Below are 26,630 nucleotides of genomic sequence, written 5' to 3' on the forward strand. Positions count from 1 at the left end.
ATGACAGCCCCTGTGGGCATCTGCCCTGTACTCAGCTACTGACAGATGTAGAAGTGCTGACCCAGCTCCTTAGCATCAGGATGGGTATCCCCAGCTGTGCTGACCCATGTCGGCAATGTGACTTGATGGGTTTCCCCTGATGCTAATGTACGGCGGTCCCAAATATCTACTGGGGGTCCCTAAGAGCTTTTAACCACTTGAGCAGATGCATCACTTGCATGTTTGGCATTCAGACCTCTCCTGAGCTGTCTGTATTAGCTTGCCCATGCTAAAGCAAGAGGACTCTCGGCATCCTCTTTGCTATCCCCCGTGTAAGGAGAAGGGGGCTCCCTTTGTCATGCTTTGCCCCCTCTCCTGGGCGGCCCCAATGGCTCTCAGTATATCTCAGTGCAGGACATCTGGGAACATCTACCTGCTTTGCTCCCGGTTACTGACAGCTTCCCCACATCTTTGCCCAAGCACAGGGGAACGATCTTGTTCTCCTGGGCCCCACCTGACAAGACTCCAACTCTCTGGGGGAGGGAATCTTCTGTCCTGGGGCCATGTAGGGAACGTGCCCCACAGGATCACATCCTGACAGCTCAGGCAGCTGACAGCAATAGGCACAGCCTGAATAGCTGCTGCTGGTGACCACGCTGCTACTGGGACAGACTCCCACGGCCACACAGGCACTGCTGAGATTCTTCCAGCACTATCCCAGATCTCTGGCGCTGATGTGAAGCCAATAGCATCTCTGCTCTGAATAAGAGCTGGCACACGGCCACGCGTTGCACAGACACAGCCCTGCATCACACAAAGCACAGCCATGCACACAGCCGGGGGCAGATCCAGCAGCTGTGAGCACGAGGGCACAGCTCAGACCCTCAGACAGGCAAAGTGTGCTGCAGGCATCTTCACGCCCATGCGATGCAGCACACAGAGCTCTCAGTGTGTGCAACCCCCCAGCTCTGATCTCTGTGCCACGTGCATCACATGGAGCCACATGTCCCCCGCATAGCACACCCAAAGCTTCCCTCCTCCATTTGCACCCTGATTCCGCAAATCACTGCACAGAAATGCGCGCACACGCGGCTAAAGGCTTCACGCAGCGCAGAACCCCACGCACCCACGCGTGTGCCAGTGCCCTCCCCCCAGCACCGGGGCTGCGCTCCCTCCCCTCGCTGAGGGCCGGTTCGGGCACTCCCTCCCAGCTCGGAGCCGCCATCCGTCCCGTCCTGTCTCCTCCCCTCTCCGCACCAAATCCCACAACCCTGCAGCTCTCCTTCTGATGGCCAACCCGCGCTGCGGCCGCGCAGGGCCCCCCCCGACAGCCCCCAAACGAGCCGCTCCCTGCCCGCACAGCACGGGGACAGCTGCAGCGTCACCGCAGAGGGACGCGGAGCCACGGGAACAATAGCAAATGCGCGCAGCGAGGGGCACAAGGCAGCTTTGGACTTCTCCCAGCCCAGGGACGGCTGGCACGGCTGACGGGCAGCGCGCTGGCGTGCATCGCTCATCCCCACTGATGTCACCCCGTCGCTTGGGGAGCGAGCGGGGATGCGCGCTGAGCTGGGATATGGGGCTGCGTGGGGACAGGCGCTGCTGACGAGCCCCCACCCCAACGTGTCACCCCTCTGATCCGCAGCCCCGCTCCCCATGAGGCCACCGCTTCTGCCGCTGCTCGTCCTGTGGGTGCCGCGGTTCCTGGGGACCCTGGCGGAGGTAAGCCCGCATCTCTCGGGTCCCCCCATCTGTCCACGTCTGGCTCGGGGCGTGCTGGCGGTGGGGCTCGCATAGTCCTACCCCGCTGAGGAATGACGGCATCGTTCTGGGCTGCCTCTCCAGCCGTGCAGCTGCACCGAATTAGCGGCGTTAGCAATTACAAACTGGCGCTTTGCTCCGCTCTCCCCCACCCCTCACCGTGCCATCCTCTCCCGGTGTTTCTGCTGCCGTTGCTGCCAGGCTCCCCTCGGGGGTCCCAAGCTCCTCTGCTCCCCTCTGTGTAACACAACCCCCAAAACCACCGTACTTGGGTTGGGAGGAAGCCAGAAATGAATCATCCCACAGAGAAATGGGGGAAATCACTAATGAGTACTGCTCTTGTTGCGGGACAGGGAGTAGGCAGAGGTTTCTTTTAATGTGGGGGAACTGTCCCCAGCTTAAAGCAGGGCACACCCTGCTCACCAGCAGGCTGTGGGGGTTGGGTGTCCTGCCAACACGCATCCTGCAGTCCTCATGTTCTTACTTTGCAGCTGGGCTGAGATTTGTGGTCCCTCCAACCACCCACTGTTATGGAGAAGGGGCACTGAGAGTGCATGTCCAGAGCTCCCTCCCTGCTCACATCCACCCGCTGTGCCCTGGCCGTGCTGGTGGGATGCCCACACTCTGCAGGGCACAGCTCCATTTGGGTCAGTGGGCCCAGGAGCTGCACTAAGGGTTGGGGCAGCCCCCACGCCCTGCCTGCTCAGCCTGTCCCCTGCCTTGGCTGGGGGGTGATGGTGATTTCCCAGGTCATGACAGTCCTCAGGGGTTGCAGCCCCCAGACCCCTCACCCACCTCACCTTGTCCCCATCTCACTTGGATGTTCTCTGTCCCACAGGAAGAGGGCTGCAATGGAACAGCGTGGGCAGGGCTGGAGGCACGGGATGTACTCGGTGACAGAGGTGAGACCTCCAGCTGCCAGGTGATCTGCAGCAGCCGTGGGGTGTGGGGGTACCTGGATTTGGATGCAGCCCATGGGGTGTGAGTGGTGCTGTGACTGTGGGCTGCAGGATGTGCCCGGCTGGTTTGGGGAGTTGGGATGTTCGTAGCACGGAGGTGAAGCAGTCCATTGCTAAGTGAGGGACAAAGGCACTTCAGACAGTTGGAAACCTGAGACAAGCAAACAAACATGGGTGGAGTTCTCATACCTCTGTGAGGTGAGAGGGATCCCACAGTGAAAAGCCACTGCTGCATGAACTCTGTGCAGGGTGCAGCCTTTCTGGCTGTCCAAAGGAGGAGCTCAGCCATGCATTCACCTCCACAGGCTGCTGGCACCCTGGCTGCATCCCCATCACCCTTCCCAAGCAGCCTGCTCCCAGATCTGCACTCAGGGACAGCACTCAGAAGGCCTTTCCCAGGGATGTGGCTCAGCTGCGTTCTGCCCAGTTTTCCCAGTTACTGACAGCGTTGCATGTAGTGGAAATTCTGAGAGCTCTGTGCCACTCTGGCTTCATAGGGAGTCCCACAGGTGCCCCTATCCCCAGGGCTCACCCCACGCTGCTCTTTGCTGTGTAAAGGCAGCCCCAGGTGGTTCTCTGGGGCAATAGCTGTGCTTGTTTAAAGCTTTCTTGCCCTGCCAGGCCCCAGGTAAGCCTGTTCCAACATGTTGCACGCTGCTAATTTTAAATGCTAATGATTATACAAGTGTCTTATTAACACTAGAGCTGTTTATAAGCTGCAGAGCTGGGGATGGGAGCAGAGATGGAGCATGGAGGGGTCCCACTGCAGTCTGGCACTGGTACACAGGCTCAGTGCTGAGCAGCTCCAAGGACAGGGATCTGATGGCAGCTTTGGCTACTGACCCACCCATTAGCCAAAGCCCTTTATACCACTTCCTCATCCCCAGACACTGCAGACATGGGGTTGTGTGGGCAAAGCAAGTGATGGCCTAAAGCCTTTGGTGTCTTTATGCAATGCAAGAGATGCTCAGGAGCACTTTCACATCCATGACGTCTTCAATCCCTTCTTGCTCCTGCAGGGCTGATCCTGAACATCAGTGCAAGCAACCAGGGCCGGCTGGGCTCACTCTTCCTTTCCTGGGATGAACCAGAGGGGGCTGTTGAGGGCTATTCACTCACCCTCTCCCCACTGGGGTCGGGCACACTGCTGCAGAATGGATCTGTGGGACCCAACATCACCAACTTCTGGTTCCACGGGTTGACCCCTGGCACATACTATGAGATTGAGGTGACAGCCACACTGCGCTGCATGGACACCGCCAGGCAGACAGTCACAGCACAGACAAGTAAGGGCTTCCCCTGGGACTGCAGGTCTGAGAACTGCTCTGTGATTTTGGGACATCTCTGCCAGCCTTGCTCTATGCCTCCCATGGCTCATGGCAAGGGCTGGGGGAAGGGGGCAGAGCTGGGGAGCCTGCATCCCTTTGGAAGGCCCTTGAGCAAAGTGGTGCAGGTGAAGGGAGAAAAGATGAGACAGGAAAGCAGAACTGAAGGGAAGAGCATGGCCAGGAGAAGGGATGTGTTTGGATAGCCATGGTGTCCCAGGCCAAGCTTCCCTGCCCTATTCAGTCACTGCACAGAGTGACCCAAAGGGACAGAATGGGGTTGGGGCAGCCCACGCTGCTGGTGGGAGGACAGGGGGCTGGCAGGGAGCAGATGAGCTGTGCATAGTGGATTGGACCCATCTGGCGGGACCTCACTTGCAGAAAGCCCCATCCCATCAGCTCCCAGGCAGCATGACAGCAGGACAACCCTCCAACCCCATCCGTGCTGTAACTCATGTAGGTCCTTCTCCAGTCCGCAACCTGAGTCTGAGCAGCAGCGGCAGCCCGACCTCACTGCACGCCTCCTGGGCAGCCGGCAGCGGGCAGTGGGATGGTTACCAGCTCACCCTGTATCACAGCGACTCACAGATGCTGGTGAGAAATGCATCCGTCCCACCAAACACCACCACGTTCCTGTTTGACGGGTTGGCTGCTGGCAGTGAATATGCCTTGAAGGTCAGCACACTGGCTGGGGCCAGCCAGGCGAGCATCAGTACTCACCAGTGGACAGGTAGGGAGGGATGGGTGTGCCTGTCCTATGGCAGGATGAAGGGTTTGGGAAGGAAGGGATGAAACACATGGGCTGGTGGAGGAGGGGACAAGGATCTCAGCTCAGAATGGGCAATCTGTGGAGGATGGGGAAGAGCTGGGGGCTTTTCATAGAGACATGGGATCACTAAGCTTGGGAAAGACCTCGAAGGTCACCAAGTCTAACTGCACAAATATTGCATTATTTGGGCTGCCCTGCAGCCTGGAAAAGCATGGAGGGATCCCACAAGGCCAACTCACCTGGGAAGGGACATGGGGAATCTGCAGCCCCTATGACAGTGCCGAGGGTGGAGTGGGAGACCCTGGTGAGAGTGGAGAGTGATGGCAGCCCCCAGCATGCTTATGCACAGCCCATTCTCACTTTTTCCCCCCAGCACCCTCCATCCCCACCCAGCTGAAGCTCAGCCCCAGCTCCAGCACCAGCCTCTCTGCCACCTGGGTGGGTGCAGGGGGGGCTGCCTGGCTGCACCTCGTGCTCCGCAACCTCCACACCCAGACAGTGACCAAGACCCTATCTGCCAAGAGAGGCCTCACCAGCTACAGCTTCCAGCATCTCCAGCCTGGCACCCAGTACTGGCTGGGGCTGAGCGCTGTGGCTGGGCCCTACACTATGGATGGGCCCAATGCCACATCCTGGACATGTGAGTAATGGAATGGGGGCTGGGGGCACTGGGGAGACCTTGGTGGCTGTGGCTTTCTCAGATCCAGACTCTGAGTGCAAATGTGAATGTGCCAAAGCTCTGGCTGCATAGGGTGGAAAGCCATCCTGAGATGCAGCTCTGGGGAGCCATGATGGTAGATGAGGGGACAGGCAGCCTGTGGTCCCCTTTGGTTGCTGTCAGAATAGAACTGTAGAACCATAGCAGCTTAGGTTGCAAGGGACCATTCACCACCATCACAGTGGCTGTAGCACTGGGAGCAGCTCTGGCCTCAGACTTGCTCTCTCAGACCAGGAAACCATGAGGAAAATGCAGAGCACAGTCCAAGTCCTGGACAAGAGCAATGCTCTCCAGCCCTCCCCTGCTCTGCCTGCCAGTCCGGGCAGCTGCAGCCTGCTGACTGTGCAGCTCAGCTTTTGGAACAGCTCCACACCCCCAGCTGCTTTGGTTCTGCTGTGGGGCTTGACTCAGTCCCTGCAGTTGTCTGACCAACCCGACTGCACAGCGCCAGATCCAGACACGCAGCCCAGACAGGAGCTCCATCCAGGCCAGATCCTGAGAATATCAGTGAGGTCGTAACAGGACACCCGTGGAGATGAGGGGCCCCTTAGGAATTTCCTAAGACTGAGCAGGAATGTTTGCAGTGGGGACTGGAAACGGCACGCTCCTATAGGATGCTGAAGGCTGGATGTGGATAAGGCAGTGGGAATGAGGCTGGGGGTGTGTCGGGCAATTGTGGGGTCCTTGCACAGCACCTGCACACACGGCTGTCTGTCCCCTCTGATCAAGCAGGCATTGCTGCTGTGCCCAACACCCTGGTGCTGGCAGCCCTGCGTTACAGCACACAGCAAGCCCTGGGGCTGGGGATCTGTACACCCCATCACCCTGACCCCATCCTCTTCCCTTCCAGACCCCCTGAGCCCCACCAACGTGACGCTGAGCGGCGCGGAGGAGCAGAGCTCCCTGCAGGCTCAATGGATCATCCCAGCAGGACAGAGGGACTTCTACCTGGTGACACTTCGGGAGGTGGAAGGTGGTGCTCCCACCAGGAACATCTCCATCGGGGGAGACAATGGCCGCGTTGCCTTCCATGGGCTGAGCCCTGGCAAGCAGTACTCTGTGCAGGTGACAGCGGTGGCTGGGCCTTACCGGGCTTCTGCCCGCAGCGTGGCAGCCTGGACACGTAAGCAGAAAGCTGAAGCGTGTCTTGTTGGGCCATTCGGGTGCCCTGCAGAGGGGCTGAGCTCCTGCAAATAGGGCTGTGGGAGCAGAGGTGGGGCTGTGTGATACAGCGGCACCTGGCCCTCGGAGCAGCAAGATCTGCTGCGCTGCTTCTTCCTCGTGAGAAGGGACTCAGAGATCCATGGCAAAGCTGTGCCAGGTCATGGCAGGCACCAACCAAGCCTGTAAGCTATGGGCTCTCCTCCCTTTGCTCCCAGCAGCTGCTCTAGGGGAGTGTATCTCCACCAACACCTTTAAAGCAGCATCTTCCTTATGCCCAGCCCCTCCTGGGTGACATGGAGCCATGGCCAGTGTCCTGGCAGATGCCCCAGAGCTGCCACTCCTGGAAGAAGGACTGGAGCCTGGAACAGTGAGTGGGGCACTCAGCCAGTCCTGGAGCTGAGAGCAGCAGAGGCTTTCTCTGCAGCCCCACCTCCCTGTGTTTGATTCAGGAAGTACTGCCTGATGCACATGACCCTGTCCTCATGCATGATCCCACCTTTGTCCCTTGCAGAGCCGCTCCCACCATCTGCTTTGAGCCTGTCCAGCCACGGTAGCCCCTCCAGCCTACGAGCCAGCTGGGAGGAGGCCATGGGAGAGGGCTACATGGTGGCCCTCAGCCCCACAGAGCTCCCCGTGAAGAACAGCTCTCTGCTCAGAGGTGCCACCAACGTCACCTATGAGGGCCTCCATCCTGGGACCCTCTACACCTTTGAGGTCAGCACTGTGGCTGGTCCCTACACCTCCGTGCCCCAACGCATCACCAACTGGACATGTGAGTCCCTCTGCCCTTGCTGCAGCCAGCCCTGGGGGTCCCACTGCACCCTGCCTGTTTCCCACACGTTGTTCCTTGGGGCATGACATAGCAGAGATTGTTTGCAACCTCACCTATTTAAAAGGCAAAAGGCTCAGGAGGAAGGCAGAGGTGTTGCTGGATGTGTCTGACCCTCATCTGTGTCTCAGCCACCCAGCACGAGGCTCAGCAGAGCCCAATGCCCTTCTCCCCCTGCTTTGGCTTCATTTTGGTGGCACTGCTTGGGCTGGATGTGTCCTGAAACACCTTTCCTTACTCAACACCTCCAGTCTGGGCTCTGTGCTGGACCAGTCTCTGAGCGAAACTGGTCTGTTGTTGTCAGCAGGGATGCTGGTGGCACGCTGACCCACCGTGGTGTAGATGTTCCTAGGGAAGGGGCTCCATCCCAGCACATTTGGGGCTGCACCTCTGCAGGTGACCCAGATTCAGTGGCTCTATACCTTCTCTCGTAGATCCTTTGCCCCTGGAGCAGCTGACGCTCAGCAATCAGGGCTGCAGCACCTCTCTGCAAGCATCCTGGAGAGCAGCACCTGCTGGCAGCACTGGCTACACGGGCACCCTCTGGGAGAGCAGATCTCAGGAGTGGGTCAGAAATGTGTCTGTGGGGAACAACTGGACAAATGTCACTTTTGAGGACCTGGTCCCTGGACGACAGTATACACTGGAGATGGCTGCTATGGCTGGGCCTTACAGATCCAGCATGCGGTCAGCCACAGACTGGACATGTGAGTGTGCATTGCCTGCCCCAACACTATTGCAGATGGCAGCCATGGCCTGGCCAGAGAGGGCAGGGAGTGGAACATTTATGGGGGGATGGACAGGCAGACAAAGGAAGGGCGGGACGATAATCAGAGACACTTTCGGCCATGTTGGAAGCAAAAGAGCCCTCAGTGCAGGAGAAACCCATCACAGAATGGAATGTGTTGCTGATGGGTACCCAGCACACCAAGTGGGGTCCTGCTCCTACGCCACAGAGCAGAAGTTCATGCTATGTAGGGTTTAATTTCCCAGTGCTGATGACCTGACTGGGAACAGGCAGCTGAGGGTACCCATGATGAAGTGCACAACAGCATAGGACCCTCTTTGCAGCCAACTGTCCTGCACCCACCTCTCCTTGGTGCTGTTGGGCTGCAACTCATCCTCCATGCCATGTCCCCATCACAGCCCCTACCCCACTGCCCTCCCTTATTTCTTGCACCCCCCAGACCCGCTGGCTCCATCCGGTGTCACCTTGACCAACACCCGGCGCCCGCTGGGACTCTCGGCCTTCTGGGAGAAGGCTGCAGGAGACGTGGACCAGTTCCACCTGCAGCTCTACAGCAAGAGCCATCCAATGCAGAGGAACATCTCAGTGGGACCAAACATCCACAACTTCACCTTCCTGGGGCTGACCCCTGGCGTGCAGTATTTCCTGAAGGTCTCCGTCCTCGCCGGCCCCTACAGATCCTCGTCACACTTTGCCACCGAGTGGACATGTGAGTGAGGGGTGGCACTGCCTGCAGGACCTGCAGTGACTCTTAGGTGGCTCTGCACGGACCAGGTGACCTCCAGAGGTCCCTTCTCACCTCAGCCATTCATTCGGTGATGCTGTGTGAACAGTTCTGGGGAGCTCTGGGGAGCTGTGGGTTCTGTGCCCACCTGCACACCAGTATGGGCATCGTGCACAGTGTGCTGGCCATGATCACCACTTCTCGCTGGATGTGGGCTGGGTCCAATCCAGCTGCTTTCCTCCACCATCTCACAGATCTCGGTTCTGTGTTTCCTCCTAGATCCACTGTCTCTGGCTAATGTGAGCGTGCAGCCTGGCAGGAGACCGCAGGAGCTGCATGTGAGCTGGGTGGAGTCAGGTGGTGGCAGGGAGCATTTGGTACAGCTCTTGGTGGCAGAGTCCATCATCAGGAACGTGTCTGTGCCCCATGGTGTCACCCACCTTGACCTGGAGGGACTAGTGCCGGGCTCCCAGTACCAAGTGGAGATCATTTCTCAGGCTGGGCCTCATCGTATCTCCTCTCAGACTGCCATCGGCTACACAGGTAGGAAAGGAGCCCCTCTGCCCATGTCCCATGTCTGGTGAGGGGCTGGGAGCTACAGGGAGACCCCCAAGGCTGTTCTGCAGCCCCGCAACCTCCCCAGTGCCTCTCTCCTGGCTCTTGCTGGGACCTGCACTCACCCTGGTCCCAGTGGGTCAATGGGACACACCGTGAGCACCCTGGGGCAGGGAGCATGGCCACCACCATGGCCCCATCCTACGGGGATGGCTCTGACCTGGGAGCACCCTGCAGCTCTCAGCACTCCTATGGCAGCATATGGGAGCTCGTGGTCCTGTGGCTCCCAGCTCCATTCCCAAGCTGGAGTCAGTCCTGGGCATCCCAATCCTGCCCCTGTAACTCTGTTTCTCTCACACAGTCCCACTACCTCCACTCTCCCTGTCCACCAGCCCTGTGGGCACTGCCTGGGCTCTGGCTGTGCACTGGGAGACCCCTCCAGGCCAGAGGGACGGATACCTGCTCAGCGTGCTCGAGGAGGGCTCTTCCTCACCAGCAAGAAACCTGGAAGTGGGGAAGGACAGCACCAACATCACCCTGACGCAGCTGACACCGGGATCATGCTACCTTGTTGGGATCTGGGCTGTAGCCGGAGCCTTCCGCTCCCTCCCCAGGAACACCACTGGCTGCACAGGTGAGTGTCACAGCACCCTCAGGTGGCTCAGAGCTGCAAGGAGCTCCTTGTGGGATGGAGATCTATGTCTGCCACCCAGACCAGGGGGTTGCACTGCCTCCTGCAGCCTTCCTGCACCAAGTGCTGCAAAGAGAACAGCTCAGTGGAGTTGGTGGCACGTTCAGGACTGGATCATTTTCTCTCTGACTCACGTGTCTGTCCTTCCTTGCAGTTCCTGCTGCTCCAACAAACCTGAGCCTGACCAACCCAGGCAGCTCCTCTGAGCTCCACACGTGGTGGAACAAACCCCTCGGCAGGAGGGACCACTACCGTGTTGTCCTGCACAGCCTCACCCAGAGCAGAGATCGGGTGCAGACGGTGAGCCAGGATACCCAGAACATCATCTGGACTCACCTGGAGGCAGGCAGCAGGTTTGCCGTGCAGGTCATTGCTGTCAAAGGCTCTTTGGAAGCCTCCTCTGCCAACGTCACCCAATGGACATGTGAGTCTGAGGGGCTGCGTTGTGCCCCAGAGCCCCCATGTGAGCCCCACAGAGTGCCCACCATCACCTTCCCCATTCCAAATCCTCTCCGTTGTGCCATCTCCACTGCCACATCCAGCTGCAGGCCCTGGGGATACTGCGGACCATGTGCACTAACCCCATGCTTCCCTCCAGTGGGAACTCTGGTGGCCATCCTTTCCCTCCCTGGCACTCAGGAGCTGACTCTCTCCCTCCTGCTTTTCAGATCCCTTGGCCCCTACCAACCTCACCCTGCGCAGCCCCTCAGCCTCAGCACTGCGGGCATCCTGGGCAGCCATGGGGCGAGGAGCAGAGAGTTACGTGGCAGAGCTGTATGACACAGCCTCCAGTCACCGTGTCGGACATGCAGTGCTGGGTGGGGGTGCCAGGAGTCACATCTTCCACAGCCTGAACCCCGGCACCCTCTACAGCGTGGCAGTGAGAGCCACAGCTGGGCCCTACCACACCAGCACCTCCAACCTCACCCACTGCACACGTGAGTACGGTGCTCTTCTTGCAGCTGCGTTCTCCACCATTCCCAGTTAGTTTCAGAGGCCATTCTGCCTTCCTCTTCCTCCCACATAATTATATTGCCTGGATAGAAGGAGAAATTTCTTCTCAGAAGGAGCAGTCAGGTGTTGGCACAGCTGCCCAGGGAGTGCTGGGGTCACCATCCCTGGAGGTGTTCAGAAGTGCAGAGATGTGGCACTGAGGGATGTGGTCAGTGGGTACGGTGTGGTGAGCTGGGGTTGGATTGTTGATCTTAGAAGACTTTTCCAACCTTAAGGATTCCATGATGGTACAGCTTCCCCTCCATCAGCCCAGACATGGCTCCTGGTAGTAACTTCTGTCTCCTCCACAGGCCCACTGCCCCCAACTGCTGTGCGCCTGCTGAACACCGGGCACTCCGACAGACTGAGTGCGTCCTGGGGGGCTGCAGCTGGGGGGCAAGATGGCTACATGCTGACCCTGTACCACACCGGGCTGGGCACCACGGCAGCCACAGCTTCAGCTGGGAGAGACACCCACAATGTCACCTTCATGGGATTGGCCCCAGGGTACAAGTACTCCCTGGAGGTCAGTGCCACAGCTGGACCGTACCAGACAGCAGCACCCAACGTCAGTGGTTGGACATGTGAGTGCCCAGAGGAATTTCTTCTGCAGAGGGGTGGGAGGTTTGCACCACCTGGAGAGTTTACAGGGGGCCCTGGTGACTTTGGAGGTGTGGATGGGTGCAACACGCAGTGCATGGGCTCACTGCTGTCCTCATGGACACAGGGATATTCTGCTTTGTAGGGCTGCACAAGTATGTGCTGATGACATGCAGGGTTCCCCAGCTGTGCCCACATTGGGATATCCCCCTGCCCAAACAGCTCCATCTCCCTGCACCTCCGGGGATTTGTATGCACTCCTGCTGAGCTCCTCTTGCAGACAGAAATCACATTACCATAAGGCTCTGTGAATCAGGGCAGTAGAAGAGGCTGATCACTCTTCCTCCCAGGAGAACAAATCTCTGCTCTGGAGGTGGACTGATCAGCCCCTGTGCTCACCCAGAAGGCTTTTAGGGCTGGGCAGGGTTTGGATTAGTCCTGTGCCAGTTCTTTTGGAGGATGGGTACACACAGCTGGTAGGTGGGCACAGAGAGCAGGGTGAGAGTAGGAGTTGGATGGAATGAGGGCCACGGGTAGAAAGTGGATGGAAGCAAGGAAAGCTGGAAGTGTTCCAGAGTGGCACTGCAAATCCTATCCCTCAGGGAGCGCTGGTCCTGCTGTGTGATGTCCTACCAAGCACCTTCTGCCTTATGTCTGGTCCCTAACATCAAGTCTTATGCTCCCCAGCCCCACTGCCCCCAACTGCTGTGCGCCTGCTGAACACCGGGCACCCCGACAGGCTGAGCGCGTCCTGGAGGGCTGCAGCTGGGGGGCACGATGGCTACATGCTGACCCTGTACCACGCCAGGCTGGGCACCACAGCAGCCACAGCTTCAGCTGGGAGAGACACCCACAATGTCACCTTCACGGGACTGGCCCCGGGAAGCAAGTACTCGCTGGAGGTGGCCTCCATAGCTGGGTCCTACCAGACACCTGCGGGGAATGTCAGCAACTGGACATGTGAGTAGCTGGATTTGGAGTTTGTGTCTTGGCTGAGAGAGGGTCACAGCAAAGGACATGGCCACACTGATGCTTATGGCAGACCTTGACCCTGAGCCTGAACCCCAGGGCACAGCAGTGCTGTGGTGCTGAGCACAGTGAAGTGCCCCATCTCATGCAGTGCATCCCATCCAATGACACTGCTGGGATGCCTGAGCCATGTCCTCAGACTTTCATTAATGTGTGATGCTCATCTTTGTCTCTGCAGATCCCCTGGCACCCCGTAATGTGTACATGACAAACCAGGGGTACCCCAACAGGCTGAGTGTGTCCTGGAGAGCCGAACCTCAGGGACACGATGGTTACAGGCTGCTCCTGTACCACTCGGGATCGGGTGTGTTGGCAGCTAGCACATATGTTGGGAAAGGCATTAGCAAGTTCACCTTTTCTGGCCTGGATCCGGGACACAAATACCTACTGGAGGTGGTCTCTGTGGCAGGGCCCTATGCAGCCTCTGCGGGGAACATCAGCGACTGGACAAGTGAGCAGTGGGGGCTGCAGGGCTGCACGAGGCTTAGTGTACTGGGCTGGGGAGGCAGGGGTCAGGGATGGGGCTGGGGATGTTGCCTGGAAGCTGCAGCAGCGGGATCATGCCCCGGGGGCCATGGAGGAGAGCAGGCAATGCACTGCCCTTGGGTACCCCACCACCCCCACTTGCCTTTCTCACAGGCACTCAGAAAATTCCTGGCATGGGAAATATGGGGAAGCTGGGCTTTATTTTATTTTTTTTTTTCTTTCTTTTATTTCTTTAATTATTTTCAGGAATGTGGAAATGGCAGATAAGCACAATAAGTCTTTTCATGTGCTTATCCCCACAGTCCCTGCACTTTGCTTGGGAGATCCAGAGGTCTCTGCTCCCACGCTCAGCCAGCCCTGCAGGGTACTGGGAGTCATGTGCAGAGCCCTTCAGGCAGGTCGCTAACGAAATTTGCTAATTGGCAGGAGGAAGCCATCTGCTCATGCTCATCACTCTGCATGTCCTCCCATTGCCATTTGAAAGCCATTTCTCATAGTGGCAGCCAGCAGTGTTATCACAGAGCATACGAAGCTTCCCTGCACATTACCCATCTTCTGCTTACATCTCCGCAGAGCGCAAGACAGTGCCTGCTGTCCCACTAACAGCTGTGGTTTCCTTTGCAGCCCCCTCAGTTCCTCATAATCTCTCTGTGGTGGTGGAGGGGAACAGCACAGTGGTCATCTCCTGGGGCAGTGCCCCTGGGCAGCAGGACGATTGCCAGCTGTGGCTGCGGGACCCCCGGAACGGCTCACTGCCACGGCAGCACGCGCTCACCAAGGGGCAATTCCAGCACCTCCTGCATGGGCTGACCCCAGGCAGGAACTACTCTGTGTCCCTGAGCTGTGTGGCTGGGCCCTATTGGAGCAGCACCAAGCCCTTGGCAGTGGCTATGGGTGGGTATGCACAGCTTGGGGCTGGGGGGGTGTGTGCATCAAACTTTGGGTTCAGCAGGTTTTCTTGGTGGGAGATAAGGAGACCCCATCAGTAAGGTGACCCCACCTCTCTTATCCGTGGGTGTATCACTCATAGAGCCAAACCCAGTGGAGGACGTGCATTGCCTACCAGAGTCGAGGAGCCTTTTTGTGAACTGGAGCGGCTCTCCTGGAGACGTGGAAGCTTATGAGGTGGTGACAGAGGGGCTCTCAGATGACCCTCCCACCCCCAAGCACTCTGTGAGTGTTCCCATGAGCCAGGCCAGCCTGGAGGGGCTGCAGCCAAACTCCTCGTACCGAATTGCTGTGAGCACTGTGGGCATCAATGCGATGAAGAGCCCGGCTGTCACTCTGCTCTGCAACACAACAGCAGAGGGTGAGTCCCCTTCCTCCCCACACAGCCCAGTAGAAGACAGCCAGTATTGCTGATTAGATCTGTTCTATCTGTGAGCTCAGTGCAGTCCTGCATGGAGGCAGTGCTCTGGGCGGTGGTGCTGTGTGAGCAGGGATGTGCTAACAGGCTGGTTCCTCTTGCAGCCCTCCCCCCACCCCTGCGAGCAGAAGTCTTCCAGATAGAGGCCAGCTCCACCGTCATCATTTCATCTGACCTGTTCAGTGAGGAGAATGGCCAAATCGAGTACTACGGAGTTGTTGCTACCACTAATGACTCACGTAAGTGGCCCTGTGTGTTCTGAATTGCAGCGGCTCCCCAAAGGGATGTGGGTCCCCTGGACATCACTGCACTTTGTGCCACCATCACCTTGTGTGCATTGCCCTGCAGTGCTGAGGCCCACCCAGGACATCATGTCCAGCACGTGGTATGACCACTACTATGGGACAGAGGACTCCTACCTGGCTGTGCTCATCCCCAATCCCTTCCGCCCAAGCTCCACCCGATCCCCTGAAACCTGGCGAGTGCCCATGGGGACAGAGGAGTGCAGCCAGACCCGGGCAATGTGCAATGGGAAGCTGAAAGCCAACGAGCAGTACAGGTGAGAGATGTCAGCCTCTGTCCTGAGGGGCTGCAGGAGGATCCGTGCAAGGTGGCTGTGAGTCCACCCTGCCCTCATAGCAACCCCCAGGGCTTGCTCTGCCACGTGGGCAGAAGGGGGGAATGTCTGTGTCAGTGGGTAAGGAGAAAAGGAGTGAAAGAGGAGGCTGACTATGAACAAAGAGTCATTTCTTCAGTCCTTGGTTAATAGGGGTCATGTGCCCAAGCATCCCTCTGACAAAGGGGACCTCCAGATTCTAGAGGACTGTGGCTCTCCATTCTAAAGGAACTGACAGCAAGGATGGCTGTAATGAGAGTTCTGGGAGCTCAAGAGAACCATTCCCTTGGAAATCCCACCCGCAGAGCAGGATCATGGAAGCTGGCAGTGCTTCACTGCTCTCCTGAGGCGCTGTGCTGTCATGCTCAGCAGTACAACTGCACTGTGATGCACTGCCATCCCATACTCATCAAACACACTGGGGTGTTGTACCCTCAAGCTGACACAGGAAAGCATCCAACTGATCCAGGAGTTCTGATGCTGGCTGCCCATCCAGTGTGGCTGTTCCTCATTACTAACCCTTGCTGCTTAACCCTTGCAGCCTCAGGTCCAGATTTCTGCTCCAACCCTGCTGTGATCAGGGATTTGCCTTACAGTGCACTGCCTCAGAGCGATGCCAAACGCAGCAGGACACCCCTCTGCCCCCAGATATTGTCCCAGGCTCCAGGCAGTACTCACTCTCAGTGCTCCCCAGTGCTCCCCTGCTGTCTGTCATCAGCTTTCTGTGGGGAGGCATTTAAGGCACCGTGTCATTACACCACCCATGGTTGCATAGCAAGCACTTAGAATAGTTCCGTTGTTCAGGGCCGGAAGATGCTTTTGCACCTCATCACAGCTGGCAGCTTTCATTTTGGCTGCCCTGGAGAACAGATATCCTCAATCAACTATTGTTTTTCTAGTTAATCATTAGCAGCACATTGCAATTCAGATGTCCCTGGCTGCTCATTTCTCTGACAGCCAAAGCTTGTTTCCTATCTCTGAGCTATTTATCCACAAACCTTTACCTCATTCCGTGTCTCCATTTGCTCCCAGCATTGGGTCTGGGGTGCTGCCAGAGGGCGCTCACCCTGCATCCCACAGGCAGCTGCTATAATCCGGAGGTGCGTTTGGAAGCGCTGCATTGTGCGTAGGGCACCTGCTGGAGAAGGAAGCTGGTTGTGCGCGGAGCAGTGAAGGAGGGCAGATCTCCACGGGGGAACGGGATGCCCAGACACCTCTTTGGGCATGGGGAAGGGTCTGTGTGGGGCTCGGACCCCCCAGCTGCGGTGCCCCGGTTCCTCTGGCTCTCAGTGTGTGAGCACTGTGCTCTGCTTTGCCGTAGGTTCAGCATTGCTGCCTTCACCAAGTACGACCCTGTCACTCCTGCAGTGTCATTCACCACATTCTCAGGTAAGATGGGGATGTTGTCTCCCATCTGCTCTCTCGTTTTCCCTACCTGGCAATGCAGGTTAGAGATTATATTAGCAGTTAACTAATAGTAAGCCAGAGGGAGCTCATGGGCTGTAGTAAGTAAAATAAATGGAGTAAGTCTAGTAGCACACTGGCTCCTACTTCTGTCCATTCTTTCTGATTCCAGCTGCTGGAGATAGCATGAACACAGCTCCGCTCCCAGTGCCAATAATAGCTGGAATCGTTGTGGGATTTTTGTTGACACTGACTGCTATTTTTGCTTTGGTCTACTGGAAGCAGCTCAGAGCGAGGAGGTGAGGATGGGCCATCTCTTACCCAATGGGTCACAGCTGAAAATCTCAAGTGAGACCCAACCAGGCTGTAGGGAAGAGCAATGAGAGGGCATAAAAGGAGCTTTTGGCCAGCCAGGATACCCACTGGGTCTGATTTTTGGGTGGTCCTGTGTGGAGCCTCCAGTTGGACTCAAAGATCCTTATGGGTTCTTTCCAACTTGAGATATTCTGTGACTGCAAAAGCACCAGGCAGACGGCAGCTGCCCATGGTTAATTCAGAGAACCCTGTGTGTGCACTGGGCTATGTGTCTGATGCTCGTGGTGCACTGTGGGCCAGCAACAAACAGCACACTGACAGCATCAGTGACAGCTCCCACGTTTTGCTCCCAGGACACAGAAGAGCAGCCTGCCCCAGGAAATGGTGACCTACAGCTTGAGGTGGGTGCTGCTCACTGGGCTCTTCCCTCGCTGCCTGCCTCTGCTGCCCTGTGGCTCAGTGCTGGGCTCTGCTGCCCTCACCTCCCAGCAGCTGAGGCAGCTTTACTTTTGGATTTCATTTCATGCAGAAATGTCCACCGGCCAGTCCCCATACAGAATTTCAAGCAATACTATGAGATGAAGACAGCAAGTGGGAACCAGGCTTTTTTCCAGGAGTTCGAGGTGAGATGGGACTCCTACAAGAGATGGGGCTTAATTTCCCTCTAGACAGCTCGTTTCAATCCAGCCTGGTTCAATGGGAGTTGCCATGACCCAGTTGCTAGTCAGCCACCAGTGGCTCAAATTGGGTACCAGTGGTGATACTGGTGATACTGGGTAAACGGTGGAGCAGTTCCCTGTGCAGGGCTGAGTCCTTCTCCAGCCTCGTGGAGCACCAGGCAGCCATTGGTGGTGGGCTGGCAGCTCCCTGACACTTGGACATGGCTTCTGGTTTGTCCCACAGGAGCTGAAGGAGGTTGGGAAGGAACAGCTTAAGGTGGGGGCTGAGCTACCAGCCAACATCTCCAAGAACAGATACCCACACGTTCTGCCCTGTAAGTGCTCCTTGCTCCCACCAGCACCCTCCTGGGTTATGATCTGTGCTGCAGTGCCCCGATGTGGGCTCACCGGGCAGCCTGGCTCATCTCCTGGGAGAAGCAGTCTCATACACACCTTCAGTTTCACACACCTGATCTCTTTCAGACGATCACTCTCGGGTCAGGTTGAGCCAACTGGGGGATGACCTGCACTCGGACTACATCAATGCCAACTTTGTGCCTGTGAGTGCCCACCCACCTTCCCCAAATAGCAGTGTGGCCACAGGACCCCAGGATGGAGGGCTGTGGGCAAGAGCTGCTGCTGGGACCATAGCTGGCAGTGGTGAGGTGTTGGGGTGCCTTTTAGCAGAGGTTGATAGACTGCTTGATAGCAAGTGCTGTAAATGCAGAGCATGAATGAGCATGGGGAGACCAGCAAGACTTTCTTCTTTCTTCTTCATCTCTGTCCTCTTTCCAGCCTTTCCCACCCTGCTGTCCTGTCTCTGTCTGCTCTTTCTCCTTCTGCTCTGTGAAGCATTTTGAACCACCCTGGAGCTGTGCCCACCTGGGCTGTCCCCAGGTAACAGTGGGACACACGGGAACCCATGGGGCATGTGTGTGCCTAAGGGACAGCATGGAGGAGGCTGGGACTTTGCATGCTCCCCTCACCTCCAGCAATGAGTGAGGAGCTGAAGGGAGACCCAGAGCTGTCTGTGCCTGGTTAGGCTGAATAAGGAACTGCTTGGGGGGAAGTGGGCTGCCATTCCTTATTCCAAAAGCATAGAGCACGTGCTGGGCAGCACACACTTCCTATGAAATTGGCTTCTTGCAAAGTCAGCTGCCCAGGAAACTGTACCCACATGGGCTGAGGACAAAGGGTACTTCTCCATCTGCAGGACAGAGAAGGGTCAGACTGTCCCAGGGCAGGACACACCTGCCTCATCCACTTGTCAACCTCTCCTCTCTGGCTCTTGTTCAGGGCTATACATCCCCACAGGAGTTCATTGTCACCCAAGGGCCCCTGAAGAAAACCATCGAGGACTTCTGGAGGCTGGTGTGGGAGCAGAACGTCTGCAATATCATCATGCTGACGGTGTGCATGGAGAACGGGCGGGTACGTCTGCACTGCTGGATGTGGGCACTCCAGCCCCAGCCCAGCCTGCACCCTGAGCATGAGCTGGGCTTGCTCAGGGAGAGCTGTGAGGTCACCCTGGGGGAGGCAGCCCCCAGTGTGACCCTGTTCTGCCTGTGTCCCAGGTTCTGTGTGATCACTACTGGCCATCTGAAGCTGCCCCTGTCTCCTACGGGCAGGTCCAGGTTCACCTGCTGTCTCACAGCAGCGCTGAGGAGTGGACCATGCGTGAGTTCAAGCTGTGGCATGTAAGTAAGGACCAGGGGACCCATCGAGGGCTGTGAGTTTGCATGGCATGCAGTGGTTTTTCCCCTTGGTGATGATGGTGCAGTCTCCTTTCCCAGCCTGCAGCAGGGTTCAAAGAAGACCCAGTCCCCAGAGGAGTCATCTCATAGTCATAGAATGGTTAGATTTGGAAGGGATCTTTGAAGGCTGCCTGGTCCCACTCTGCCATCCACAGGGACACCCACAGTTCCATCAGTGCTCAGAGCCCCTGCCCTGACCTTGGGGGTCTGCTGGGATGGGTTACCAACCACCTCTCTGGACAACCCGTTCCTATTGTTTGTGCCCTAAACTTCATAGCACAGACACCTCCAACACATAGCACCCCTCTTACTCATCCTTTCCCTCTCTTTCCCATTGCCTTGCTATGTCTCTGCTATGGGACGTGCCCTGCTGCTTCAGGGATGCAGCAATGTGACAGGTGGGGTGGACATGGCCCTGACTGGAGCTGGGTGTTCTGGGGGTCCCTGTGTGCTCCTGGAGCTGTGGGGTAGATATATCCATGCACATTGATAATCAATGTATCCCATGGCAGGAGGGTCTCCGGGCAGAACGGCACGTGTCCCACCTGCACTACACTGCATGGCCTGACCACGGGATTCCAGAGTCCACAACGTCCATTCTGGCCTTCAGGGAACTGGTCCGGGAGCACATCCAGAGTGCCAAGGATGCTGGGCCGACCCTGGTGCACTGCAGGCAAGGAGCTGCTCTGTGGGACAATGGGTGGGAGAGGATACAGGGAGAAAAACAACATCCGAGGGGCACTGAGGGTCTATGGAGTCTCCTTCCTTAGGAGCTAGGATTGCATGTCTCCAGTATGACATCCAGTCCCAAGTGATGGGGAGCTGGGGATGCCCAGCCCTCAGCCACGCTGGGGCCAGTGCCCCATGGCACAGCATGAGGGGGATGTGTCCAAGAGGGGACCTCAGCCGCAGGGTCAGGCAGTGTTCCAGCTGTGCTCTCTGTGCCTTCAGTGCTGGGGTGGGCCGCAGCGGCACCTTCATTGCTCTGGACCAGCTGCTGCAGCAGATGAAGCAGGAGAAGGTTGTGGACATGTTTGGTGTGGTCTACACCCTGCGGATGAACCGCTACCAGATGATCCAGACATTGGTAAGACCCTCTGCTCCCTCCTCTCCAGACCCGTTGGGACAAAAGCATGCATGGCTGGCAGACAGATGCCCAGAGAGCAAAGGACCAGAGCCTTTGCAGGCAGTTCTTGCCCACACCAGGTCACTGGTCTGTGGTGTCCCCTCCAAGCTGATGAGCCCACTCCCCCAGGTTGGGTCAAGGAGGCGGTACTGCCCTTCATGACATACCCAGGGGAGGGATGCAGAAGCTCTGAGACTGGGCTAACCAAGGCTCTGGGCTATGACTGGGGGGCACAGATATTGGACACACCCTGCCCACTAGGCACTGCCATACCCCCCTTCTCACTATCTGCATGGTGTTGGATTGCTCTATATTGCTGTCTGTCTTTGTCTTCCAGTCCCAGTATATTTTCCTGCACAGCTGTATCCTGGACAAGATCTTGGAGGAACCACTCCTGGGTTTATCAGGAACAGAGACGTAAGGGCCTGATGTGTTTCTCCTGCTCACTCCCTATCCTGCCCCACAGCCCTGAAGGTAGCGAGCTGGGAGGACAGAGTGACCCAGCTGCTGTCCTACCCACTGCTTTAAGAAGGGTCCGCTTGGGGCTGGTTGTTCCTTGCAGCACAGGGAGCCCAATTCAGAACAGTCCTCCCCTCCTCAGTGTCAGTTTTCTGGGCTATGCCAACACCAAATTGCTGCAGAGCTCTCCTGGGGTAGGCAAGGTTATCAGCCTGGGAATTCCCAGCCCATGGGATGCACCAGAGATGGGTTCCTGCTGGAGGGGCTCATGGCAGCTGGGCTTTTGAATGTCCCTTCTTACAGAGGCTGAGAGGAGGGAGCAGGTTAGGCTTTGCCCACCTACCTTGTCATCTCTGAGTGTACTTCTGGAGGTCACACACCTATCTCTATGGCCAAGTTCTCCTTCCTTCAAAATGGAATGCCCTTGCCCATGCTGCATCTTGGGAATGGGGTTAGGATGAGGGTGAGGGCTGCAGAGCTGGGCTGGGGAGATACACGAGCCCAGCCATGGTTTGCCTTCAGCCTTGCTCAGCTCCTGCAGACGCAGCATTTGTTCACCCTCACCACCAGCCTCTCTCCCCAGGTCCTGCCCCATCCCATTGAAAAGCTTTGCACAGCACTACTCCCAGAACTCAGCGAAGTCCAACATGGGCTTCCTGAGGGAGTACGAGGTGAGAGCTGCCCCAGACAGCAGGGAGCACTGCTGGTCCCTCCTGCTCCCCTGAGCCTGCTCTGCTCATGGCTTTCACCACCCTCTTTCACTCTGGCAGACCCTCCTGGAGGTCGCCAAGGAGGAAACCAGCTCTGCTACACCATCACTGGGCACCCAGCAAGCACGGCCCTCGTCCAGCATCCTGCCATGTAAGTGCTGTGACACCTCACAGCCCCTTCCCACCAGGCTGGACCAGTGCTATGCAGTGCAAAACGTGCTTGGACACATGGGAATGAGTCCACCAGGAGGCTCTGGGGTGGATGGGGACTGAGAGTGTGTGCTGCATGGCACTCAGGTGGGTGGGTTTGTTCAGCTCTGGGGAGAGAAGACAAATGGGAGCTCCTATAACTGCTGGGAGGGCCAAGAAAAGGCAATGTTCTCAGGTGAGCACCATGGAAGGAAAAGAGGCTACGGGAACAATTTGGAAGATATAGGATATTCCAAATCAGTATAAGGGGGAAAAAAGATTCCCATGGAGGTGTCCCCAGCTCACTCTGCCTCCCACCTGTTTTGCAGATGATCGCTCCAGAGTGAAGTTTTCCCTGCTGGACCAGGGCCCTTTCTCAGGTCTGCAGGTGTGGCGTGTCCCGGTGAGTCTGCCCCCTGCAGCAGAGCCCACCCCCTGCCTGGCTTCCCTTTCTACCCTCACCAGAGAGTGACTTTCTCATTCCCCACCCAGGGCTGCAGCTCCAGCAGAGACTATCTGGCTGTCCAGGGGCCTGACAAGCTGACTGTGGAGGACTTCTGGATGCTGGTGTGGGAGCAGGACATTCACACCATCCTAACGCTGCTGCCATGGCAGGAGATGGGGGAGGTAAGGCACTGTGCCTGCTGCTTGATGGCAGAGCTATTGGTGACTGCTGTGATGTCCACCGTCAACATGAACCAAAACTGCTGCTGCGCACAGGTCCCACATGACACGTGCTGGCCACTGGAGGGAGATTCAGTCTGCACAAAGCTGCTGACCATCCAGTGTGGCACAGAGAAGACTGCCTCGGGCTGGAGGTGTATCCAGCTCAAAGTGAAGCACGTATGTCTCTGTGGGGTTGTTTTGGGGTACTGGAGGCTGAAAAGTTTCTGGAGACATGGCTGAGCTGTATCCAAACTCAGCCATCCCCATCAGCCGTGTCAGCTCTGTGTCTCCCCAGGAGAAAAAAGGAAAGGAGAAGCAGGTGCAGCAGTTCCTGTACAGGTTGTGGAGCAGCAAGGAGCAGCCGAATGTCCAGAGCCTGGTGGAGCTCCTCACTGCCATCAGGCGGTGTGTGCCCAACAGGAAGAGGGCCAGCCCTCTCCTTCTGCACTGCAGGTACGCGGGGTCATAGAGTCCTAGGACTGTAGAACAGTTGGGCTGGAAGGGCCCTAAAGATCTTCCAGTTCCACTGGTAAGGCTCTGCCCCCACCAATGGCCTGAGGAGTTTGGGACATGTGGAGAGTATCATAGAATCAGTAAGGTTGGAAAAAACCTCTAGGGTCATCAGATCCAACTGTCAGTTCACCCACCATGCTCTCTCATAGCATCATAGAATCATAAAGGTTGGAAAAGACCCAGCCCAACCAGCACCCTTTCTCACCATGCCCACCAACCATGTTCCCAAGTGCCTCACATCTCCCTGTTGCTTGGTGGGGCAGGTTGGCTGTGCCTACAGCTTTCTTTGATGGCATCTGTGGGCTGCCATTCCTTTTGGTCAGCTCAAAGCTCTCTGCCACCTGGAGCAGTTATCACAGACTCAGCTCAGCCTGACACGGCACCAGTGACCCCCCATCCTCCATCCTTTGCAGTGGTGGTGAGAACCAGATGGGGACACTGATTGCCCTGGATTGCCTGCTGCACCAGCTGAAAACAGAGAGGACTGTGGATGTCTATGGGGTGACCCTCCAGCTGATGAGAAGCTGCTGCTTCATGACCCCCACACTGGTAGGTGGGCAGGAGGGGACACTGGTGTGCTCTCCTGATGGGTGCTGCTGCCACAGATGCCCTCTGGCAACAGTTCCATTTGCCGTGCTGATGCAGCATCCCTGGAACCCCTCCCTTCAGAGGACAGGAGAACTGGGGCAGATCTCTCTGGGGCTTCCCAGCTGCAGAGCTGCTTGCAAAAACCAATTGCTTCCTTCATTAATGTGAACCACGCACATGGAGCTGGAGGAGGGCATTGCCTCTGCTGTCTGACACCAGAGCTCCATTGTATTCTAGCAGTGCTCTTACTGAACAGGACACAATGTGCCCATAAATGCACAAAGCCGCTGCCCCTCGGAGTGGGTGCAGTTTTGCTGCCCCCCCACCTTGTTGCAGGCAATGCTCCATGCTGGCCAGCAAAGGGGAAACAGGGCTGGACCCCCAACCCTGTGCTGTGTGGCTGCCAGCATCCTCCATCAGTGGGATGCTGCCTTCATCCCCGGTGGTGTCACATGGGTTTGCTTTAATAACCACACGGGGGTGAAGATGAGCTTTTGAGTCACTGCTATGGGTAACCACTGGATATTGAAGCACATGTCCCCAGGGCTGTGCTCCAGGCTGTCACTGCAGATTTCCCAATCAGAACAGGCTCGTTGAAAAACTGCAGCCACTGTGGGCTATCTGGCTCCCCTGGCCATGCAGCTGGACTGAGCCCATTGCTGCTGGGGAGGGAGAGGCTCCTTGTGACTTGCAGCTCAAACAGCATATCAGCAAGCTGATCAGGGGCCCACAACCCCCTTTCTGGCTTCCATGACACTGCAACCCACAGCAGCTGCCCTGCCGCTGGGCTCTGTGCATGGAGCTCAGCCCTTTACTTTCCCCCCAGCTTGCTTTTTCCAGAGCCCTGCCAGGAGTCAGTCCTTCCCCAGCCCTTCTCTGAGGGGTTTTGGAACCCAGCGGCATTCTGGAGTGGTTTGTGCAGAACATCATAGCAGAAGGAAGTGAGGGTGGTATGGTGAGCTCTGTGCCTGATGCTTCCTTTCTGGATAGTTCTAGTGGTGCAGAGCAGTCATGGACCACTTGGGACAGTGAATCCTGCTTGGCCATCACCCTGTTGGTTAATTACATAATAGTAAGGCAAACTGCTGGAGCCCTGACCCCAGAACCCTCTTTCTCTTGCTTAGGATCAGTACATGTTCCTGTACACCTGCATCCGGGACATCACTCAGAAGCAGACCTAAGGCCCCTTGGTGCTTCCCAGCAGCATCCTGCCCTCGGAGTGGGAGCACTGAGTGGCTCCTGCCACAGCACGAGCCCTGCAGCAAGAGGGGGACTCAACCTGGCACTGTCACCCCACTGTCAGCATGGGGACTCCTGGGCAGCCTCAGGCAGTGCTCCTCTGCCTTGCTGAGGATGGGGGGTGGGATGCTCTCCCTCTGCCCACTTTCTGGGCTTGCTGATGCCCAGGATCCTGACCTGGCTGTAGCACTGGGTGGAGAGTTGGCAGCCCCAGCATGGGGAGTGTTGAGCTCTGCAGCACCACTGCATGTAGAGCAGAGCGTGGCCTGGGCTGATGGATCAGCATTAGGTAAGGCCAATAAACAGCCCTGGGAAGGAACACACTTGTAACTTGTCTTACTGTGTTGCATCAGGAGCTTCCTACAGTTCTCATGGGTCTCCTTGCACAGGGATGTGCTGTAAGGCAGAGCTGATGCACAGCCTGCTCATTTTACTGCTGGAGCTGCTTGCTGTAGGGAACCAAGGGAAACCCACGGTGGGAGAGGCATGCTGCAGTCTGCAGGGCTTCCTGATGTCCAGGAGCAAGCAATCCCATCTGGCAGCACAAAGACAATGAAGCAGAGCTGGCAGCCAAAGTGAACCTGCAGACAGCTGCAACTGCAGCACAGCTCGGAGGGACCAGAAGGGACTTGGGTGGGACGAGCACGTGGCAGGGAATTGTCCTGCAAGTCGGTCAGCAGGTTTCACTCAGTGAGTTCAGTGCAACTGCATCTCTGTGCTTCACATCCCAGCTGCTGGGAGGCTGAGGCAGTGGCGATGTTGAATTTACGACCTCCCACCCACTGCTGGAGCCGCAGCTGCTTCCAGAGGGTGTCGTGGGAGCTGCGGTCAGGATGAATAATTTTCCAGCCCTGAAGCTCAGAGCCACGAAACCCAGAGTGGGAGAGAGAGACAACAAAACAGTAACACAAAACAAAGCCTCCAGCGCTGGCCGCCCAGCAAGCTCTGCCCCGTGCCGCGTCCCCCAGCATGCAACTCCCATCCTCCTCCCTCAGCCCCCTGCAGAGGCCGGGACCCCAGACACAAGCAGGACCTCTTCTGTTTGAGCCTCTCCTGCTCCCGTAGCAGGGGATCTCTGCATTAGCACTGCTGAGCAAGAGGAGGGCAGGGCCCCAAGCACACATCTACAGCCATGGGGCCATGGTGGCTGCTGGGCACCTCAGCTCCAGGATCCCACAGCTCTTCTATTTGCTATGTGTCCCTCCAAGGTACAGAGCCCAGCAGCTGCAGCATCTTCCCCCAGCACTGTAATGAGGCATTGCTGAGCACCTCCATGATACTCTGGGCTGACTGCCCCAGCTGTATGCAGCACTGTGAGGATGCCCATTGCTCACTCCCCCTTCACCTGAGCCATAACAGCACAGGCAGTGCAGCTCGTGGATCTCCAACTTCCTCACTCATCAGCCACTGCACCACTCTCATCCTGGAAGCACTGGGGCTGGATGGGATGATCTGAACTGGAGGGGGAGCTTCTCCTGGGACAGTCAAATGGGATCAGTGCTGAGGCTCACTTCTACACCCTACTCTTATGCATGCTGAGATTGCCACAGCTTCAGGCCCCCGACCCTGGGCACTGGGGCTCTCTGCTTGCTTGCAAGGGTTTGCATTTACCACCCAGCCCTGGCACTGCCTATTTTCCTGCAGCACCCCTGGCATTGTGGCCCCCTTGCCCTCTCCAGCATGCAGCCCAGCAGGA

General features: G+C 57.3%; 1 protein-coding gene across 6 annotated transcripts; it reads left to right on the top strand.

Moving 5' to 3' along the window:
• Window positions 1-1,232: 1,232 nt before the first annotated feature.
• On the top strand, window positions 1,233-25,253 carry LOC107324632 (receptor-type tyrosine-protein phosphatase V-like). 6 transcript variants are annotated; one of them, XM_032449286.2, is made up of 40 exons: window positions 1,233-1,701; window positions 2,579-2,642; window positions 3,719-3,985; window positions 4,485-4,754; window positions 5,167-5,433; window positions 6,362-6,634; window positions 7,187-7,447; window positions 7,939-8,211; window positions 8,692-8,961; window positions 9,256-9,519; window positions 9,893-10,165; window positions 10,377-10,646; window positions 10,891-11,160; window positions 11,527-11,799; window positions 12,503-12,775; window positions 13,023-13,295; window positions 13,633-13,728; window positions 13,955-14,224; window positions 14,361-14,639; window positions 14,801-14,935; window positions 15,045-15,255; window positions 16,634-16,701; window positions 16,889-17,015; window positions 17,385-17,432; window positions 17,561-17,654; window positions 17,935-18,025; window positions 18,174-18,250; window positions 18,987-19,121; window positions 19,265-19,387; window positions 19,957-20,117; window positions 20,396-20,531; window positions 20,908-20,987; window positions 21,613-21,700; window positions 21,800-21,890; window positions 22,258-22,331; window positions 22,421-22,555; window positions 22,649-22,771; window positions 22,890-23,047; window positions 23,521-23,656; window positions 24,820-25,253. In XM_032449286.2, exons 1-40 carry the CDS (start codon window positions 1,636-1,638, stop codon window positions 24,874-24,876), a joined length of 6,900 nt encoding a protein of 2,299 aa, XP_032305177.2. In that variant the 5' UTR covers window positions 1,233-1,635; the 3' UTR covers window positions 24,877-25,253. The 6 variants fall into 6 exon arrangements, 4 of the variants coding, with proteins under 4 accessions (XP_032305177.2, XP_085382840.1, XP_085382841.1 ...); XM_085526714.1 differs by lacking the exon at window positions 13,633-13,728; XM_085526715.1 differs by lacking the exons at window positions 13,023-13,295; window positions 13,633-13,728.
• The last annotated feature ends 1,377 nt before the right edge of the window (window positions 25,254-26,630 follow it).

The sequence above is a fragment of the Coturnix japonica genome, chromosome 38 (genome assembly GCF_054131305.1).
Source record: "Coturnix japonica strain WE chromosome 38, WE-NBRP24, whole genome shotgun sequence".
In the NCBI taxonomy this organism is placed as follows: domain Eukaryota; kingdom Metazoa; phylum Chordata; class Aves; order Galliformes; family Phasianidae; genus Coturnix; species Coturnix japonica.